The 21,756-nt window shown below is 47.4% G+C and overlaps 1 protein-coding gene across 1 annotated transcript in view; it reads left to right on the plus strand.

Moving 5' to 3' along the window:
* The first annotated feature begins 210 nt into the window (after positions 1-210).
* ST8SIA1 (ST8 alpha-N-acetyl-neuraminide alpha-2,8-sialyltransferase 1) overlaps positions 211-21,756 on the plus strand; it is a 91,745-nt gene continuing 70,199 nt past the window's right edge. Inside the window, exon 1 of the mRNA XM_040345429.1 lies at positions 211-584. Within this exon, the coding sequence (XP_040201363.1) occupies positions 400-584 (185 nt within the window). The 5' untranslated portion in view covers positions 211-399. The remainder of the gene's footprint in view (positions 585-21,756) is intronic.

Consider the following 21,756-nt stretch of genomic DNA (forward strand, 5'->3'; position numbering starts at 1 on the left):
CTGTGTACAGAGGATGGGGGTCCTTTAAGGAGTGGGCTCTGTATATTGGGGGTCCTTTGAGGAGTGGGCTCTGTATATTGGGGGGGGGCTGTGTACACAGAGGGTGAGGGTGTTGGTGGTGGGTGGAGGAGGGGTCTGTAATCAGTGGCGGTAATAATGAGGGTATCCCGGGGGTGATCGGTAGGGGATCCTCCCCCCCCCCCCCCCTCTCATTCAGCACAATAGGCAGCTGCTGACAGACAGCCGGACGGACGGACAGACAAGGTGGGAGGCGGCGCTGCAGCGGGAGGAGGGGGACTCTCGGAGGAGGATGGAGAGGATGGAGAAGCTGCAGAGCCGGCAGCACACAGCACATTGTTAGGGCCCTGGTGGCCCCCGGCTCCGGCCATGTGAAGGACGATGCTGTGCTGGAAATGCCCTCGGAGCCGCTGCCCGCTGGGCGCCTCTGCCCTCACCGTGTCCGTACTGTGCTGGATCTTCATCTACCCGACCGAGCGCAGCCCCGACCACAAGACCGTCCTACGGGAGGTGCTGCGGGAACCCCGGGGATGGCGGAGGAACGGCACCGAGACCGCCAGCTTCAGGTAACCCCATCCCCCAAATCATATATACCCCCCATTACTGCCACCAACACTATATATACCTTCATCATTATGTGTACTATATCTCCCATCCCCCATATCATATATACCCCCCATTACTGCCACCAACACTATATATACCCTCATCATTATGTGTACTATATCTCCCATCCCCCCCCATATCATATATACCCCCCATTACTGACACCAACACTATATATACCCTCATCATTATGTCTACTATATCTCCCACCCCCCCATATCATATATACCCCCCATTACTGCCACCAACACTATATATACCCTCATCATTATGTCTACTATATCTCCCACCCCCCCCATATCATATATACCCCCCCATTACTGCCACCAACACTATATATACCCTCATCATTATGTGTACTATATCTCCCATTCCCCCCATATCATATATACCCCCCATTACGGCCATCTATCTATCTATCTATCTATCTATCTATCTATCTATCTATCTATCTATCTATCTATCTATCTATCTATATAAATATATATATACCCTCATCATTATATCTACTATATACCCATCTCCTTATATCATGTATACCCCCCATTACTGCCACTATATAATATCTATATATATATATATATATATATACACACACACCCTTATCTTATATCTATTATACCCCCCCATCCCCCATATCATGTATACTCCCCATTACTGCCACAAGAGTATATATACCCTCATCTTTACATCTACTATTTACTGCCACAAACACTATATATATCCTCATCATTATATCTACTATAGCTCCCCACCCCCCATATCATGTATACCCCATTACTGCCACCAATCTCTATATATACCCACATCCTGATATCTATTATATCCCCAATCCCCCCATATCATGTATACTAGAGGTCGACCGATATGGGTTTTTTCCTCTGGCCGATGCCGATATTTGGAAATCGGGGCGGCCGATGGCCGATATGTGTTGCCGATTTTTGCGGCCGATATTTAAGGCCGATTTTTTTTTTTATATTATTATTTTTCCCCTCATCTCCAAAACCTAGGGTAGAGAGGAGATAATTGTTTAGGGTGGAGTGCAGCCTGTCAGTGCCACATCAGTGCAGCCCATCAGTGCACACCAGTGCAGCCTATCAGTGTCCATCAGGGCCACCTCATTGGTGTCTATCAGTGCCACCTCATCAGTGCCCACCAATGCACAGTGCATCCCATCATTGCCCACCAGTGCATCACCTCATCAGTGCCCACCAGTGCATCTCACCAGCGCATCACCTCATCAGTGCCCACCAGTGCATCCTCACCAGCGCATATCACCAGTGCATCACCTCATCAGTGCCCACCAGCGCATATCACAGTGCATCACCTCATCAGTGCCAACCAGTGCATCACCTCATCAGTGCCCACCAGTGCATCTCACCAGCGCATATCCTCATCAGTGCCCACCAGTGCATCTCACCAGCGCGCATCACCTCATCAGTGCCAACCAGTGCATCACCTCATCAGTGCCAACCAGTGCATCACCTCATCAGTGCCAACCAGTGCATCACCTCATCAGTGCCAATCAGTGCATCACCTCATCAGTGCCTCACATCAGTGCCCACCAGTACAGCCCAATGTCATTCACTGCCACCTCACTGCCACCAGCGGAGCGCTCCAGGCTACGTTCCATCTTCCAGCACAAGAAAGTTCCAATGTCCTGGCCCTGATTTGCTGCCCCCGCCTCTGCCTACAATCCCCAGAAGGCAGAGCGGGCCTGTAACAGCCAATCGGCGGCAGCCGCTGCCGACATCCTCCACTCTGGAAAAAAAACGTCCCCTGACATGCTGCGCGCCCTGCCTCTGCCTACAAACCCCAGAATGCAGCGCGGGCTGGTAACTGCCGACCCGCGCTGCATTCTGGGATTTGTAGGCAGAGGCAGGGCGCGCAGTATGTCAGGGGACGTTTTTTTTCCCAGAGTGGGGATGTCGGCAGCGTCCGCCGCCGATTGGCTGTTACAGGCCCGCTGGTTGGCTGCCGCGCAGGGTGTACAAGATGGACGCGGCTCCGGAGCTAGGCCGAAGCCGCGGCCTTTCTTGATGCTGTGACCCGCGGCGGCAATCGCGGATTGCCGCCGCGGTCACAGCATCAGGAAAGGCCGCGGCTTCGGCCTAGCTCCGGAGCCGTGGCACCGCTAGCGGCCATGTTAAAATCGGCCTAATTTGGAAAAAAAATCGGCCGATGCCTACTATACCCCCCATATCATATATCCCCCCATTTCCTGCCACCTCCACTATATATATCATCATCCTTATATCTACTATATCTCCCCCATATCATTTATACACCCCCCCCCATTACTGACACCGACACGATATATACCCCCATCCCCTTATATCATATATACCCATCACGGCCACCTCCAGTATATATCTCCATCATATATACCCTATCACCTCTAATACAGTCCTGATCAAAAGTTTAAGACCACTTGAAAAATGGCAAAAAATCATATTTTACATTGTTGGTTCCAAGTAGAGCTTCAACATGCAACAAGAAGAAATGAGTGAGACAAACGTTTTTTTGAGCATTCAATTTTAATGAAAATAACGAATAAACTGAAACAGGCTGTTTTTCAGCTGATCAAAAGTTTAGGTCCACACCCCAAAAAAAAACTAAAACCCCCCCACAACAGAAATCCAACTTCAAAACACAAACTCAGTAATGAGTAGCTCCGCCATTATTGTTGATCACTTCAAAAATTAGTTTCGGCATGCTTGATGCCTCGCGTTTCCATGAGGTGAGTGGGAACATTTCTCCAAGTGGTGAAGACAGGCGCACGAAGGCCATCTACTGCCTGGAACTGTTGTCCATTTTTGTAAACTTCCCTTGCCATCCATCCCCAAAGGTTCTCAATTGGATTTAGATCAGGGAATACACAGGATGGGCCAAAAGAGTGATGTTATTCTCCTGGAAGAAGTCCCTTGTCCTGCGGGCATTGTGTACTGTAGCGGCCGCTGGCTATGTCCAGATGTTGCAGAGAGCATTCCTCATGACTGAGGGCCCTCGTCTGTGTGGTAACGACTGGGTTTTTCAACAGGACAACGCTACAGTACACAATGCCCGCAGGACAGGGGACTTCTTCCAGGAGAATAACATGACTCTTTGGCCCATCCTGCGTGTTCCCCTGATCTAATCCAATTGAGAACCTTTGGGGATGGATGGAAAGGGAAGTTTCCAAAAATGGACAACAGTTCCAGACAGTAGATGGCCTTCGTCTTCACCACTTGGAGAAATGGTCCCACTCACCTCATGGAAACGCGAGGCATCAAGCATGCTGAAACACATTTTTGAAGTGATCAACAATAACGGCGGAGCTACTCATTACTGAGTTAGTGTTTGGAAGTTGGATTTCTGTTTTGGGGGGTTTAGTTTTTTTTTGGAGGTGTGGTCCTAAACTTTTGATCAGCTGAAAAACAGCCTGTTTCAGTTTATTCATTATTTTCAATTAATTGAATGCTCAAAAAATGTTTTGTCTCACTCTCATTCTTCTTGTTGCATGTTGAAGCTCTACTTGGAACCTTGTTAAGATCCAACATGTAAAATATGATTTTTTTGCCATTTTTCAAGTGGTTTGACAGGACTGTGGGCCAAATCCACAAAGATCCGGCGTAACTTATTTTTTTCCATTTAAGTTACACTGCCTTAAACTTTCTACCTAAGTGCCCGATCCACAAAGCACTTACCTAGAAATTTTGGGGCTGTGTAACTTAAATTCCGCCGGCGCAAGGCGTTCCTATTCAAATGGGGGCGATTCCCATTTAAATTAGGCGCGCTCCCGCGCCGGACGTACTGCGCATGCCGTGACATCATTTTCCCGACGTGCATAGCGCAAAATTACGTTACGCCAAGCTTTGTGGATTGCGACGGGTCAATAAAGTTGCGTCGAAAAAAAAAAAGATACGGCGGAAAAAAAAAAATTCAAATTTAAAAAAAAAATCGCGTCGCTGGACAGAAAGGTCTGCTTTTACATGGTGTACTAACTTTACACCTTGTAAAAGCAGCCCTAATTTTGCGTATGCAAACTAAAACTTACGGAGAAAAAACGAAGCTGAAAAGCTTTGTGGATCTCCGTAAGTGCTAATTTGCATACCCGAGGCGGCATTTCGACACGAAATGCCCCCAGCGGCGGATGCGGTACTGCATCCTAAGATCCGGCCGTGTAAGTCCCTTACACATGCCGGATCTTCTGCCTAACTATGGAAAACTGATTCTGTGGATCAGTTCCATAGTTAGGAACAGGGATACGACGGAGTAACAGCAGTTACGCGTCGTATCCCTTTTGTGGATTTGGCCTGTATATTTACTCCTGAAGTTCATATATACTCTATTGTCTCCATACCTGCTACCTCCATCCTATTTACCCCCCCCATTGCCTCTGTAACAAAAATATATACCCATCTTTGGCCCACATTCCACTACCCCTCACACCACATATACTGTATGCCCATCATATATCCTCTTGTCACGATATATATACCCCTCCAATTGTATATCCCTTTATACCACATATACTCTCGCACATTGAGGTAAAAAACCTCAACGCCCCCCCAATAAATGTGTACTTTAAATCAACCACAAAACATGGAGGAGTCACTTTGCAAACTCTAGAAAAAAAAATCATAAAAATCTGGTTTTGACTCTATACTTCACTGTGCACCTCATATGTCAACCTAACAAACAAAGGTAGAAAGTAAAACAAGAAAGGAGAATAAAGTAAAGAGAAATACCATGCCAATGTAAACTGATTTTTGTTTATTTAATTCTCTTTGTTTTATTCTCCCTTGTTTCATATGTTTACATTAGGAGATGAACAGTGGAGTATAAAGTCAAAACTGGATTTTTCAGGTACTCCTATATATAATGGGCCGGATTCACAAAGGAGCCGTCGTAACTCTGAGTGCGGGCCGTCGCAACTCGGCGCCTGCATTCTTAGAATCTGATACGCCTCACAGTTGCCTAGATACGAGCGGCGTAAGTCTCCTACGCCGTCGTATCTTAGGGTGCATATTTACGCTGGCCGCTAGGTGGCGCTAACCGTATATTTCCGCCTTGAATATGCTAATTAGCTAGATACGCCGATTCACAAACGTATGTGCGCCCGGCGTATCAAGATACGTCGTTTACGTAAGACATACAGCGCGTATAAGTTACCCCTCATAAAGCAGGGGGTAAGTCCTTTTAGGTATGGACGTCGGAAACGTACAAACAGCGTCGTATTTTACGTCGTTTGCGTAAGTCGTCGTGAATGGGGCTGTGCGTAGGTTACGTTCACGTCGACTAAGCATTGAGCGGGCGTAATTTACTTTCAAAATTCGATGTGATACTGAGCATGCGCCGTTCGTTCGAAACGTCATGTACGTGGGGTCATGATTAGTTTGCATGAAAACACGCCCACCTCTTCCTCATTTGATTTAGGCGCACTTACGCCGGCACATTTACGCTACGCCGCCGTAACTTAGACGCAAGTGCTTTGTGAATACTGCACTTGCCTCTCTAAGTTGCGGCGGCGTAGCGTAAATACGATACGCTACGTCGCTTAAATTTACACCGCCCTACGTGAATCTTGGCCAATATATACACATTTTACCCTATATAACAGTGGAGTATAGAGTAGAAGCCAGGTCTTTATGAGTTTTTTCTACATCCCCTACACTGAGCCAATCCCAAGGATGGCAGAATTCAAGAGTGCTGGCTTTAGTTACCCCCTTGTAGTAAATACTCACCTCTTTTATACACTTCTCCACAATATTTACCCCATCATTGAACCTACTGCCATATACTCTCCAATATATACCCCCAACACTGAAGCAACCCATGTCAAAGGAGATGAACTAGGGAAGGCCTGATATGCATTATATACCTCATCTAACCTATATACTTATGTTACTCTATATACTCTACTTCACTGTATATAGTCCCATCATAACCACCATCCATTATAAATACCCCCAATTATACTGAGCCAGCTGTGGGTATGGAGGAAGAGCTGAATCAAGACTCTCCTTCAGGTACTCCTGTATGTAATATATATCCATTTTACCCTGTATAACCCAAATTTACCATTTATAAGCCCTAATATACTTTAATATTCTATATGAATGATATACCCCCCTCTACAGTATATACCACTTTTATTCGACATATCCCCATGCCAGACGTAGAGTGGAGAGAAATTCTTTAAGCAACCAACATTCATGGAGTCATTCAGACAAAAGTTGTCAGACAAACCTGATTTATTTTTATGAGGAGGGTAAGTAAAACCTTTGACAAACGAGTGGCGGTGGATGTGGTATACTTGGATTTTGCCAAAGCATTTGACAGAGTTCACCACACACGGCTAATGTGTAAGGTAAAGTCTACAGGCTTGGAAAAATCAGCTTGTAAATGGATAGAAAAACTCTGATTGGTCTAAGGCAGGCATGTCCAAAGTCAGGGCCCGGGGGCCAAATGCGCCCCCCCTGTTGATTTAATATGGCCCCCCTGGGATTTGGATATATATTGTTTGTGGCCCCCAGGGCCACAAAAGATATATACTGTATTTATTGGCGCTGCCTTGGGGGGGACAGCGAGGGGGCAGGATGAGCGCCGTCAGATTACATGAAGAGAATCTCCGGGTTTACTCAGCAGCGTCTCTATTGGAAGTCCCGTCTCCTGGGATGTCATTGGACGACTGTTCTGTCTATCATAGGAGGCAGGACTTTGTATTAAAGAGGCCACAGGGTAAAACAAGACATTCTCCTGTTTGTAATCTGTCGGCACTCGTCCCGCCCCCCTCCCTCTGCCCTCCGAGGTTGCAGATGGGCAATCGTTCAGGCACATGTGAGGCGGCATTCATGGCACATGTAAGGCTGCATTTATGGCACATGTGAGGCTGCATTGGTTGCAATGGTGAGCTTGCAATGGTAAGCCTGCATTGGTTGCAATGGTAAGACTGCATTCATGGCAATTGTAAGGCTGCATTCATGCAATGGTAAGCCTGTGCGTGTTATACGCTGATAAATATGGTATATCCAAATAACATGCCAAGCTCATCCTTAGTCCTAAGCAGCGCTCTGGGATTCATTGGGGCCACAAATAAAATATATACAGTATATCCAAATAACACGCCCAAGCTGATCTCTTTACCACACACAGCCACAAAGGCAAGAGAATTCTTGTTGGGCCGTGTATTAGTGCTCAGACGAACACACTCAGGCAAAATAGTCGGCCCCCCACGCATGTTTACTTAATCAAATCTGGCCCTCTTTGAAAAAAGTTTGGACACCCCTGGTCTAAGGTTATAAGTGGTGCACCCCAAGGCAGGGCTTTACAAATTTGCGTGGAATCTAGGAGCCAGCTAAAAAAGTTAGGAGCCAGGAACGCGCCCCATCCCGCTGAGCTCGCGTGCAGAAACGAACGCATACGTGAGTAGCGCCCGCATATGAAAGAGGTGTTCAAACCACACATGTGAGGTATTGCTGTGATTGGTACAGCGAGAGCAATAATTCTAGCCCTAGACCTTCTCTGTAACTCAAAACATGCAACCTGTAGAATTGTATAAATGTTGCCTATGGAGATTTTAAAGGGTAAAAGTTTGTCACCATTCCACGAGCGGAGGCAATTTTGAAGCGTGACATGTTGGGTATCAATTTACTCAGCGTAACAACATTATCTTTCACAATATAAAATAAATTGGGCTAACTTTACGGTTGTCTTATTTTTTAATTAAAAAAGTGTATTTTTTCACAAAAAAGTGCTCTTGTAAGACCGCTGCGCAAATACGGTGTGACAGAATATATGCAATGACCGCCATTTTATTCTCTAGGGTGTTAGAACATATAAAATATATATATTGTTTGAGGGTTCTAACTTCTGGGTAAAGGGAAGGAGATGGAAACAGGCAGGGGAAGCTCCATTAGCATTGCTGGTTGTCTTGTCATACCAACGGCCACCACAAAAGGGCCCCAGATTCCAGAAGGAACCATAAGACTGCAGAAGGCCGCAAAGCTACGGCCTCAATTAACGGTCGGTGCGGCCCGACGCAATCGCAAGGGGGGGTGCGTACGGAGACAGGGTATCCCAGCTGTGCCACCCCAGGTCGCTAATTCTAGTCGCAATTGCGACCTGGCGCCCAGGGTTTGTCGAGCCCTGCCCCAAGGTTCAGTGTTGGGACCATTACTTTTATAAAAGTATATAATATATTATATATATATATATATATATATATATATATATATATATATATATATATATATATATATATATATATAAATTATATTGGGTCTGGTATTAAAAGTACCATTTCTGTCTTTGCAGATGACACCAAGCTATGCAGTGGAATAACATCCTTACAGGATGTCTCCAATTACAAGCCAACCTCAGTACACTGTTTATTAGGGCAACTGTGTGGCAAATTAGGTTTAATGTTAATAAATGTAAAGCTATGCACTTGGGGGCTAAGAATATGCATGCATCATACATACTAGGGGGAGTACAACTGGGGGAATTCGTAGTGGAGAAGGATCTGGTGGTTTTGGTAGATTATAAGCTCAATAATAGCATGCAATGCCAAGCTGCGATTTCAAAAGCGAGAAGTATTAAGAGAGGTATGGACTCCAGAGAGAGAGATATAATTTTTCCCCTGTACAAATAATTAGTAAGACCTCATCTGGAATATGCAGTTCAGTTTTGGGCACCAGTTCTCAAAAAGGATATCGGGGAACTGGAGAAAGTGCAGAGAAGGGCAACCAAACTGATAAGAGGCATGGAGGAGCTCAGCTATGAGGAAAGATTAGAGGAACTGAATTTATTCTCTCTTGAGAAGAGGAGATTAAGGGTAGATATGATCAACATATATAAATACATATAGTGAACTTGGTGTTTAATTATTCACTTTAAGGTCATCACAGAGGACAAGGGCACTCTACGTCTGGAGGAAAGAAGATTTAATCTCCAAATACAAAAAAGCTTCTTCAAAATTAGAGCAGTGAAAATGTGGCATAAACTTACTCAAGAGCTGGTTCTGTCCAGCTCAGTAAACTTCTTTAACCACTTCAATACAGGACATTTTCACCCCCTTCCTGCCCAGGACAATTTTTAGCTTTCAGCGGTGTAACATTTTGAATGGCAATTGTGCGGTCATGCTACACTGTACCCATATGACATTTTTAGAATTTTTTTTTCTCCCCACAAATAGAGTTTTCTTTTGGTGGTATTTGATCACCTGGGCGTTTTTTATTTTTTGCGCTATAAACAAAAAAAGAGCGACAGTTTTAAAAAAACCACAATATTTTTTACTTTTTGCTATAATAAATATCCCCAATTTTTAGGCCGATATGTAATCTTCTACATATTTTTGGTAAAAAAAATTGCAATAAGCGTATATTGATTGATTTGCGCAAAAGTAATAGCGCCTACAAAATAGGGGAAAGATTTATGGCATTTTTATTATAATTATTATTTTTTGCTAGTAATGGTGGCGAGCTGCGTTTTTTTTATCGTTGCTGTAAAATTGTGGCAGACAGATCGGACACGTTTGACACTATTTTGGGACCAGTGACATTATTACAGCGATCGGTGCTATAAATAAGCACTGATTACTGTATAAATGTCACAGGCAGGGAAGGAGTTAACACTAGGGGGCGATCAAGGGGTTAAATGTGTTACCTAGGGAGTGATTCTAACTGTGGGGGGAGGGAACTGACTTGGGGAGGAGACCGATCCGTATTCCTATATACTAGGAACGCACAATCTGTCTCTCCTCTCCCCTGACAGGAAGTGGATCTGTGTGTTTACACACACACAGGTCCACGTCCCTGCTCTTTAATGAGCAATCGCGGGTGCCCGGTGGGCATGGGCACCCCAAGCAAGCGGTCGCGCGTATGCCCCCTATACCAGCGGGAAGCCGTGGACGTCATATGACGCCCGCCCAGGATGGTAAGGTAGGGAAGTGGTTAAAAAAGTTCTGGATTCTTTCCTAAATTTACATAATAGAACTGGATACTAACATTTATAGGTAATGTTGATTCAGGGAATATTCGATTGCCTCTCGGGGGATCAGGAAAGAATTTTTCCCTATGCTGGAGCAGATTTGATCACGCTTTGTTTTTTTTTTGTTTTTTTGCTTTCCTCTGGATCAACTGTGGGCATAGGATTGTGTGTATAGGATTGCATGATTTTTATTTTATTTTAAAATCGTTCGCGAATAGGGCAGGGCTGTAATTTACGTTCAACGTCGAAAGCAAAATTACGTCTGCGTAACGTATCTGAGATACGTTACGCCGGGCGGATAGGTACACCATTGTATCTGAATCCAGCCCTCTATGTTTTTATAGCAAGTGGTGACCCGGCGAACCTTTTCACGTGATATCGGCCATTTTTGTTTAGTCCGGGGTAAACACCCGGATTAACGTTTAGAATTATGTTTGCAGTGTTAAAGCGGGGGTTCACCCAAAAATCAACTTTCTGCCATTAGATCCAGCATACTGCTGACATCTGCAGTATGCTGTTTTTTTTTTTGTACTTATCGTTTTATCAGTCTATGTTAACCGGCTCCGAGCGGGGATTTCTTCCAGGTATAGGCGTTCCTAAGCCAAGCGGAGTTGATGGACGGGCTGCTAAAGCGCGTCACGCCTTCTGAAAATACCCTAAGTGACGCTCGAGTGTTTACGGCGCTGCGCAGTCGGCTCTACACGGCAGGCGCCATAAACACTCGAGTGTCACTTCGGGTATTTTCAGAAGGCATGACGCACTTTAGCAGCCCGTCAATCAAATCCGCTTGGCTTAGGAACGCCTATTCCCCACAGGAATCCCCGCTCGGAGCAGGATAAACAACGCTGATAAAATGATAAGTACAAAAAAAAACAGCATACTGCAGATGTCAGCAGTATGCTGGATCTAATGGCAGAAAGTTGATTTTTGGGTGAACCTCCGCTTTAATGTCCCATTATCGTGTCTCTGCCTCATAGACACGCTAATATACTCCTGCCATGGCTCCACATACATATTGCTTGCTTTAGTAAGTGGGTAAATGCCACCTATCTTTATCATTATATGCCAAGCGTGATTTTGCCGGATGGAAGTCCCTTAAATGATCAAATATGGAAACCACATGCTATAACCATACAACAGAACATCAAAAGTAAATAAAATGGAAAAAAATATATATATATATAAAACTTTTCAAACCTATAATCTTATACCCCACCCTGGTGGTTGTATTTGTAGGGGCAGCAGTTCCTTTTAGATCTAGCCATTTGCGCGGAACCACCATAATCCTTTCTTAATATTTTTATTTGTTTGCTTATATTAATTATCGGAGGTCTATTAGGCCTACATCTCAAATGTTCATTTTTAGAGGTACGACACCTACCAATGGGTTCCTTATGGCACTCATCTGGAACAGGAATCTTCAAACTTTCTAAACAAATGGCCGATTAACTGTCCTTCAGGCCTTAGGGGAGGCCAGACAATGGGATTAAAAGTCGTGGAAATAAACCATGTCCCATCATTGGTCTTAGTGGGATGAAAAGTGCCCCATTGTTGGGATTTTGGGGGAGGAATAGTGCTTCATTGTTGGTGTCAATTGGAGAAATGGTGCCCCATCATTGGTTCAGTGGGAGGAATAGTGCCTCGTCATTTCTGTTAGTGGGAGGACTAGTGGACCATCATTGATATCAGTGGAAGGACTAGTGCTCCATTATTGATGTCAGTGGGGGGACTAGTGCCCCATCATTGCTGTCAGTGGGAGGACTAGTGCCCCATCATTGCTGTCAGTGGGAGGACTAGTGCCCCATCATTTCTGTTAGTGGAGGACTAGTGCCCCATCATTGTTGTCAGTGGAGGAATAGTGCCTCCAGGGCCAGATAAAGGCAAGAAAATGCCACATGGGCTGCATTTTTGGAGACCACTGATCTGAAATTGTCAGCTCCTGGTACTGTGTATATACTATTCTATCTTTTCTGGGGACCCAGATCACTCTGTTGCCCATGAAAGTGAAAGTTTGATTACCCAGAGTGCCCCAACTATTCCTGTTCTGATGGGTCTGGTTAATCCCATGTTTTCGGCACAGTATACTGACAGTATACTGCCCATATGAACCCTTTTAATATTGAATCTCTCTACCTCAGACCCAGCATTCCCTGCCCATTTCATCTTTCTCTTTCATAAAAAGCACAACTACAGATTGTCCACTTAGGGAGTCTGCCATACTGTATATTGTTACATAGTTTAGAAACGATACATGTCTATTGAGTGTAACCAAAAAATATATAAATGAAATGTCTTGGCCTATTTTCAGAACCCTAAACCTGCAGTTGGTCCTGAGGAAGGTTGAACATTATAAATGGTAATCCAAGTTGTTCTAACAGGAAAATTCCTTCCTGATCCACTAATGGTGGCCATATACAGAACCATACTGTATGTGATCATATTGTTGATAGATTTACTGTCTTATTGGAAATACAATTGGAGTATCAAAAAGATTGGTAGAGGATCAATACACATACTGATCATATTGAACTACCTGCTTTCCTAGGATCAGATTTTCCCTCTAGATCCATCTGAATAACTTTAATTTGATAGGTTTTACTCAAATCAATCGATGACACTGTGCGGCTGATTTAACTGAAGTGTGAAAACTCTGCTGCAGTTTTGGTTGAAATCAGCTTTCTGTTTTTTTTTTTTTTTTTGTCAAAGCTTAAAGTGATTGTAAAGGTTTTTCTTATTTTTTTTTTTTTTAATAACAAAATGTCATACTTGCCTGCTCTGTGCGATCCTTCTCCTCATCGGGTGCCCCCACGGAAAGCCGTTTTCCATGGGGGCACTCATGTGGGCACGCTCCCAAGTCCTGCTGCGTCCATCGACACAGACAGCAGGACTCCGCCCCGCCCCCATGTCACTGGATTTCATTTACAGCAGCGGGAGCCAATGGCTGCGCTGCTATCAATCTGTGCAATGAGGACCAGAGACAGGGGCTTGAGCTGCTGGGCTCGTTCTCGTTGCTGGAACGATCGGGTTCAGGTAAGACTAAGGTGGGCTCTGGGAGGCACCTGCAGCACAGAAGGTTTTTTCTCCTTAAAGGGGTTGTAAAGGTTTGTTTTTTTATTTTCTAAATAGGTTCCTTTAACCTAGTGCATTGTTGGTTCACTTACCTTTTCTAAATGTTTTTTTTCTTTGTCTGAATTTCTCACTTCCTGTTCCTCCTCAGTAAGCTTGCCCCCATCACCCAAGCCGTTCTGGCTGGGGGTTAGTCAGCGCGCTCGCCCCCCTCCCTTGGGACTACATCACTGCGGGGAGATGCTGCGAACACGACATGGTCCGCACTTAAAAAAGGTGCCGTGAGTCTTTGGTTCCGATTCAGGTCTGAATTTAGTCAAAAATTCTGACCTGATTCGCACCTGAATCGGTGGACAGGGACGCACCGGACCCCATGTGAGCCGTGGATGCAGTATATGTAAAAGAAGCCTCTCGGGAAAGTTCACTGGCTGTGTACAGTACAAAGCTCAGACTGCAGTCACACCATAGTGTTTCATAAACATGTACTAAAATCATGCCATATGCGCGTCTTTGGCATTGTCGAGCATACGCATAGGGCGGGTCATTAAATTCATTGGGCTGTCCTATGTGTGGCATCCACCTTTTTGCACTTTTGCACCACGTTCAAAACACATTGAGTGTGCGATCTGCTGGGCGTGTCACTCTAACCCTAATGACACCCCAAACGCATTTGCGTTTGCCTGCACCGGATTGCCAAGTACCGCAGTACCAAGTGCAGTGCGTATTTAAAAAGTAGTGCATGCACCACTTTTGGTGCGATCTAGTGAGATTTCACCCCGTTCAAATGAATGGGCTAAAAAATTGCACTGCACTGAGATGCACAGGAATTACACAGGAATTCAGACTGTGCTCTTGCGCGATTCTGGGGTGAACTGGCTCCTAAGCCATTCTTTTTTTTTTTTTGTAAATCTGTTTATTGAATTTTAAAACATTCAACAAAAAAAAAGAAAACAGACATTGGTCATGACAAAATTGGCTAAGGCACGTACAGAAATATGATACGAGGCAATCTGGTTACATAAATTAGGGTGGGGAGCTCAAGTCATCACAATGGTCTCAGCGGGCCATCATTCACGGGTAGAAGGACAACTCCAGGCAAAACAAAAAGCGAAAAGGGGGAGACAAAAAAAAACTCTGCAGCTCAGAGACACATGATATATTGCAGTCGTAGAATCTTATGCAACAGCAGGGAACAAAGAATTAAGTGGAGTTTGGGTCTGTGGCTGTGGAAGGATCCGCCAGCCATTTGGACCAAACCTTATCATATTTTTGAGGGCAACCCCTATTAGCATAGCAATCTTTGTAAAGAGGCAGGCTATTGTTGACCAATTGCTTCCACAGGGAGAGAGGAGGGGGAGTAGGTTTACGCCAGCTAAGGGCTATGGCCTTGCGGGCATAAAAGAGAAGCAGCCCGACCAGAGTGCGACTTGCCACAGTGGGAATCAGTTGTTCTATGAGACCTAATATACACACTTCTATGGAGGGTTGAAGCGATATAGTGGTGATCTGTGTAATGACCCGTAATATCTCCTTCCAGTAGTCGACAATGGCTGGGCAGGTCCAAAAAATGTGGGTAAATTTACCAGGTACTGTACCACACCGCCAACACCCCGGGGGGGAGGCGGGGTTCATTTTGTGCAACCTGTGCGGGGTAAAGTATGCGCGGTGAGCCATCTTGAACTGTATTAGTCGGTCTCGCAGGGAGACCAGGGATTTGAAAGGGAAGTCCCATATGTCGTCCCAGTCGTCATTGTCAAAGTCAGGAATGTCGTGTAGCCATTTGTTCCTGAGTTTTTCCAGAGTAGGGAGGGAGGTCATTATTAAGTGAGAGTACAGTCGCGAGGTGGGTTTGTCTGTACACCCTGACCTGAGGAGGGTCTCTAATGAGGACTGGACGATCTGAGGGGGAGAACTGGAGAATTGATGACCGAAGGCATGGGAGAGTTGCAAATATCTAAAAAAATAACTCCGCGGGATGTTGAAGTCCGAAATCAGTTTGGGGAGTGGGGCCAGAGACTGATTGGAGACCACCTGGGCCATTGTTTTTACACCAAATTTGGTCCAAGCGTGGGGTTCGGGCAATTTGTAAATGTGCTCAAGGGTGGGGTTCAACCATAAGGGGGCAGCTGGAGAGAGTGCATTTTTAGGGAATCTTTCAATCCTAAGTCCCGCCCCCCAAGCACGAAGCGTGGTGTGCATGGAGGGGGTCAATGAGTATGGGGCCTTGGGACCGCGAAAAAGCAAAAATTTCAGCGCTTCCAACGATTTTACCACCGCTGCCTCAACCATGGTGGCGGGGTTTGTCGTATCGGAAGTAAGCCACCAGGCAGCTGTAACTAGTTGGGCGGCCAGGAAATATTTATGTAGGTCAGGGCACGCCAGTCCTCCCTGGGAGGACGGGCGTGTTAGCGTTGACCATCCGTACCTGGGGGACTGGGTCCCCCAGATAAAGGAGGCGAAGAGGCTATGCAGCCGGGTAAAAAAGGATTTAGGAATCCACTGCGGAGACTGACGGAGTAAGTAAATAAATTTGGGCAGGATTTTCATTTTTATGAGATTTATCCGACCGAGCAATGATAAGGGAAGTGACTCCCACGCCTTCAGTCTCAGCCGTGTCTCCTGAACCACAGGGGATAGATTTAGGGGCAAAAAATCTGAAGCCTGCCTCGAGATCACCACCCCAAGGTATTTGAAGCTCTCAACCCATTGTAGGGGTATATCGGAGGGGGCGGTGGTGCGGGCTGCGGGGTCTATAGGGAACAAGAGAGATTTAGACCAGTTAACCCTGAGGCCCGTGACAGCTGAGAAAGAGTTCAGGATCTGCAATGCCCCCGTGAGCGAAGAGTCTGCATCATTGAGGAAAAGAAGGAGGTCGTCCGCATACAGGGCGACCCTCTCCTCCAACCAGCCAACGCGCAGGCCCCTGATGTGCAGGGAGGTGCGTAGGGCCTCCGCCAGCGGCTCCATCGCAATGGCGAAAAGGGCCGGAGAGAGAGGGCAACCCTGCCGCGTGCCCCTGGACAGAGGGAAGGGCTGTGACAGTCCCCCCCCCCGAGCTTGACAGCCGACGTAGGATGCTTATAGAGTCTGTAACCACGCGATAAATATCATGGGGAACCCCATTCTACGGAGGACCTCCCACAGAAAAGGCCATTCCACAGTGTCGAAGGCCTTCTCTATGTCCAAGGAGGCCACCACACGGGAACCTTCATTGAGGTGTTGTGCGTGTATGTTGGTAAACAGGCGTCGCAGGTTGACATCAGTGGCTCTATTAGCCATAAAACCAGTTTGGTCAGTCTCAATTACAGACGGCAACAGGGGTTGTAGTCTCGTAGTCAGCAGTTTGGTGAGAATTTTGAAGTCTGCGTTAAGTAGGGCGATAGGCCTATAAGAGGCGCAGGAAGTGGGGTCTTTAGGGGCTTTATGGATTAGAATTATGTGTGCATGGCTCATTGATGTGGGAAGGGTGCCCTCCGTCAGACAGTGAGAGTAAAGCTGGGCTAGTTTGGGAGCAAGTAGGTCCCCGTGTGCTTTGTAGAATTCTATTGGGAGGCCGTCTGGGCCTGGGGATTTACCAGCAGGAAAGGATCCGATGGCCTTCACAACCTCCTCTGGGGTAATGGGTCTCACTAAAGTTTCTCTCTCCGCATCAGAAAGCCAGCCGAGTGCCAGGGGGTCCAGCCAAGGCGCCAAGTCCTGTGGCCTGAAATCCGAGGGCAGCACGGAGGTGTAGAGGGAGCCATAGTATTGCCGAAATACGTCTAGTATGTCCGGGAGAGAGGAGACCGACTCACCCGAAGGAGACACCACACTGGGTATCACCGTCAGGGGTAGGTCATGCTGTGATAACATTGCTAGGAGGCGACCGTTACGGTCCCCTTGTTCAAAAAATCTCTGCTTGTTGCGGTAGAGGTCCAACCTAGTAAGTTCTGTCAGATGGAGATTAAGCTCTCGTTTTGCTGCAGCGAGGGCCTCAAAGTTAGAGTCAGTGGGGTCGGCCGCGTGGGCCCTAGCCCGGTCGTCTACCCCGCCCTGCAGCTCAGTTGTGGTAGTGGCCTGTTCCCTGCGGATCCCAGCTATTGAGGAGATGTACTGGCCCCTAGTGAAGGCCTTGAAGGCGTCCCAGGTGATCTCAGGGGAGGAGGAGCCTGCATTAAGTTCCCAGTAGTCTGTGAGGTGAGGTGGGATAGAGTCAGTCAAGTCGGCGTGGGAGAGCCAGTGGGTTCCCAGGCGCCAAAGGGCGGAGGTGCGGGAGGCAGGGGAGCGGATGGTAAGAAGGAGCGGGCAGTGGTCCGACAGCCCGCTAGGCAGGTATGTAGCGTCTAGGACGTCCGTTAGCATGGACGGATTGGCAAAAGCCAAGTCAATGCGTGAGGACGTTTTGTAGGTGGCGGAAAAGCAGGAGTAGGCCCTAGTCGAGGGGTGTTTCCACCTCCGACCCTGGGACACACCCACTGCTTGTGCCCAGGTGGATAGGTCTAATGAGCAATGTTTAGGGGGGACAGGTCTGTCCAAGTCCGGGGCCAGGATGGCGTTAAAGTCGCCCATGAGTAGCAGCTTGGCAGGGCAGTATTGGGTAATTCGTTCCAGGACCGTGTATAGGGTGAAGGCCGAGAAGGGAGGAGGGATGTATATACTAACCACAATATATCTCGTTCCCCAGACTGTGAAAACCACTAACACATATTTGCCCTGAGGGTCAGTGTGAATCTGTTCCACTACACATGGAAAGGATTTGCTGACCAACACCGAGACCCCCCTGGCATAAGAGGAGTATGAGGCGTGAAAGGCTCTCTGGATCCACGGCTTCTTTAGCGCCAGTAGTTTACTGCCCGTAAGGTGCGTCTCCTGGAGCAATACCATGTGGGGGGAATGCAACTTAAGATACTTGAAGAGTACTGCCCTTTTGAATTTGGAATTTAGCCCCCGGACATTCCAGGATAAGACATTGAAGGTGGACATGTCACGTGTGGCCATTAGGGGATTCCATTATGACATTAAGGAGACGTGTGTTGACGTCAACAGTGTGTAGCAAGAGCTGCATAGATCCAGAGAGCCCTCTGAAGGAAGAGTCATGACCAAGCATTAACCATACAGACAAAAAAAACCTTACAATAACAAGAAACAAAAGAACCCTTGCTGGTAGCAAGGTGTTAACCCTGCCCTTATCTGATAGCATCCCTGGGAACTTAGGAGCGAACAGATTGGGCTTATACCCAGAAAATAACAATGTAACCCCTTAAACTTTTCTCAGCAACAGTTCAGTGCTGCACGTGAGAACTTGTGGGAGTTCTCCGGGGGGAAGCTGGTAACAGTTGGTAACAACACGTCGTGCTGTACCTAGGTCCTCGGAGTGGTTCCCAGCTCAGGTTGGCCTAAAAAACAGTAGGCGAAGGCGGGGGGCGTGATTCCACGCTAGGCGCGCGGGGCCTGGTGAGCAGTCTGCTAAATGTGTAGAAAACACCAGGCCCCCCGCTGCTTGTGAAACAGTTGAACCGTGGGGGGTTCAATGCAAGACTCTTGACGATGTGCTGGTCAAGGTGAGATGGCTCCGGTAATTACAGGAAGTTTTTGTAGGATGCGACAGGCAAGGATAAAGGAAGTTCGTGCATCTGAAGGCTTCATGAGGAGGGGTCCTCAATGCAAGGTGGTCAGCCAGTCATCGGCATCTGCTGGGTTGTCAAAGAATCGGACCGCTCCATTGTGTTGGACTCGCAGGCGGCTGGGGTACAGCATGCTATATTTTATGTTCTTGTCCCTGAGTCGTCTACGAACATCGTTGAAGGTCTTCCTCTTCCGCTGTAAGTCGGCCGAAAAGTCGGGGAAGAGAAGAATGGTGGCGTTGCCGTAATTGAGAGTGGGATGTTTGCGGGCTTCGGATAGAATCTTGTCCCTGTCCCGATAGTTGAGGAAGCGGACTAGGAAGGGCCTGGGGAGGTTCCCCGGGATGGCGTGGCCGGTGGGCACCCGATGAGCCCTTTCAACCACGTAGGTGGGAGGGACATCTGTGAGACCCAGGAGGTCTTTGAAGAACTCCTCCGCGAATTCGGCTGGGTGCTCTCCCTCCTCCCTCTCAGGCAACCCCAGGACCCGAACATTGTTGCGCCTGAGCCGGTTCTCAGCGTCGTCAGATTTTGCGACGAGGGACTGTACTGTGCGCTGCAGCTCGGCAATGGAGGAGGCATGGGTGGTAGTAAGATCTTCAGTAGCGGATATTCTGGTCTCCGTTTCAGCCATTCTCCCCCTTATTTTATCGAGGTCATTTCTGATAAGATTGCACTCCTCCGCAAGATGATCGATGCGCACAAGCAATGAGGTCTTACTCTGCTCGATCGCAGCAAGGATCGTGGCTGTGTTATCTTGCGACGGCTGGGCTGGTGCTTCCGCCACTGGAGCCCCTCCCGGATCCATCTCCAAGTCAGCCAATAAGGCCCGGAATCTGTCAATACGGGGTCCGGCTGCGGGGTAGAAAGTTGAGGCTGCTGGGGCGATGAGCCGGTCCCTGCGGCCCCGGAGTTCCCCTTCTTCCCCTTCTTGTTTGGGGGTGACATCAGACGGGACGCTAGAGGGGGTCCCCAACGCAGGGGCAACACTTGTCCAGGGCAATGTCCAGGAGGCAGCGGGGGTGGCCCAAAGCGCAGTGGGGGATGAGCCCAGGAGAGCACAGTCCAGGGAGATAGGCTGCAGTGACCCCCAGCCCCCCCACACACACCCGCCCGCACAGTCAGTCACAGCAGGGCTCTTCAGGGAGGTGGATGGGCGGTGGGGCAGGCAGAGGCAGCAGGATCCCCGATTGTGGGCCGAGCGCGGTGCACCTTGGCGGGGCAGCCGCTCAGGAAACAGCGGTGGCTGGCAGGCTTTGCTAGGCCGCGGCCTCCGCAGGCCCTCCCGGCGGCCCGGGATGTCTCCGGAACACGCCAGACAGGTGAGGGGGTAGACCGGAGGACGGGGGTCAGTCCCAGGGGCGAAGGATGGCTGCTCACCACTCGGTTCGGCGGGGATTCGTCCGCATCGGCCAGGCGCTGGACAGCAAGATGGCGGCGGCTGGAGGCCGAGCAATCCCCCTGCTCCCGTTCCTCCACCACCGAATCTTCACTCAATTTCCTCACAGGACCCACCCGGGGACAGGGAAGAGCAAATAGGTATGTTAAATTGAGAAAATTAGGTCGCCAGATGCAAGGATGGCAAGGGATTGCAATCAGGATACCCGAAACTCCTCTCAAGCGCGTCCCCTGCTGTTCACATCCGGACACGCCCCCCTCCTAAGCCATTCTTAGTGCTCATACACACTGCAGTTAAAAAATAGCTGTTTTTACAGGCATTTGAGCTTTTATTTCTCTGCCTAAAAGCTTGAAGAAGCTTGTGTGTTTTTATTGAGCTCATTAGTGCTTCTTTGAGCTTTTATGAGCATAAGCGTTTTTTTTCACAAACTCTCCCTTCAGCTAATTTTTTTTTTTTTTCAAGCTTCTTTGAGTTTTTTTGTGCTTTTTCATGTTTTTTTTTTATGCTTTTTTGCATATTTTTGGGGAATTATGCATCTTTTCTGCTTGAAAGAGTGTCTCATAAACGCGTGTTTGGTGGGGGGATTTTTCTGCCTGTAAACTGAAAAAGCCATAGTGTGCATGGACACATTGGCTAACATGGAAGGAATTTTACAGGCATAAAGAGGTAAAAAAAACTCAAAAGCCTGTAGGAGCTGCTTCTTTGAGCCACAGTGTACCCCTTACAAGTCTTTTATTTGTTGTCCTTTGTGTTGCATCTTGCCACTTTGTTATTTGACATCTCTCTTTTTTACTATTGGGCTGCATAGATTTTCTGCGAATCTGCCCGCGATTTGAAAGCGCCGATGTGTGACGCGGCGTCATGGGAAGCATGTCGCTCCAAAAAAAAAGTTCAGGAGCTACTTTTGGGCGACATGCTTACCGCAGTGTGGGTTTCCGAGATTGCAGCGCGATTTATCCCCCGACAATCGCGGCAAACCCGCACCGCGATTTGAGGTGTCATTCAAATGAATGGCATCTCAAATGCGAGTCCCACAATTTGTCATTCACACATCAGTGATTTCAAATAGTGGGCAGATTTTCGGCAAATCTG

Source organism: Rana temporaria, chromosome 3 (assembly GCF_905171775.1).
Source record: "Rana temporaria chromosome 3, aRanTem1.1, whole genome shotgun sequence".
NCBI lineage: Eukaryota > Metazoa > Chordata > Amphibia > Anura > Ranidae > Rana > Rana temporaria.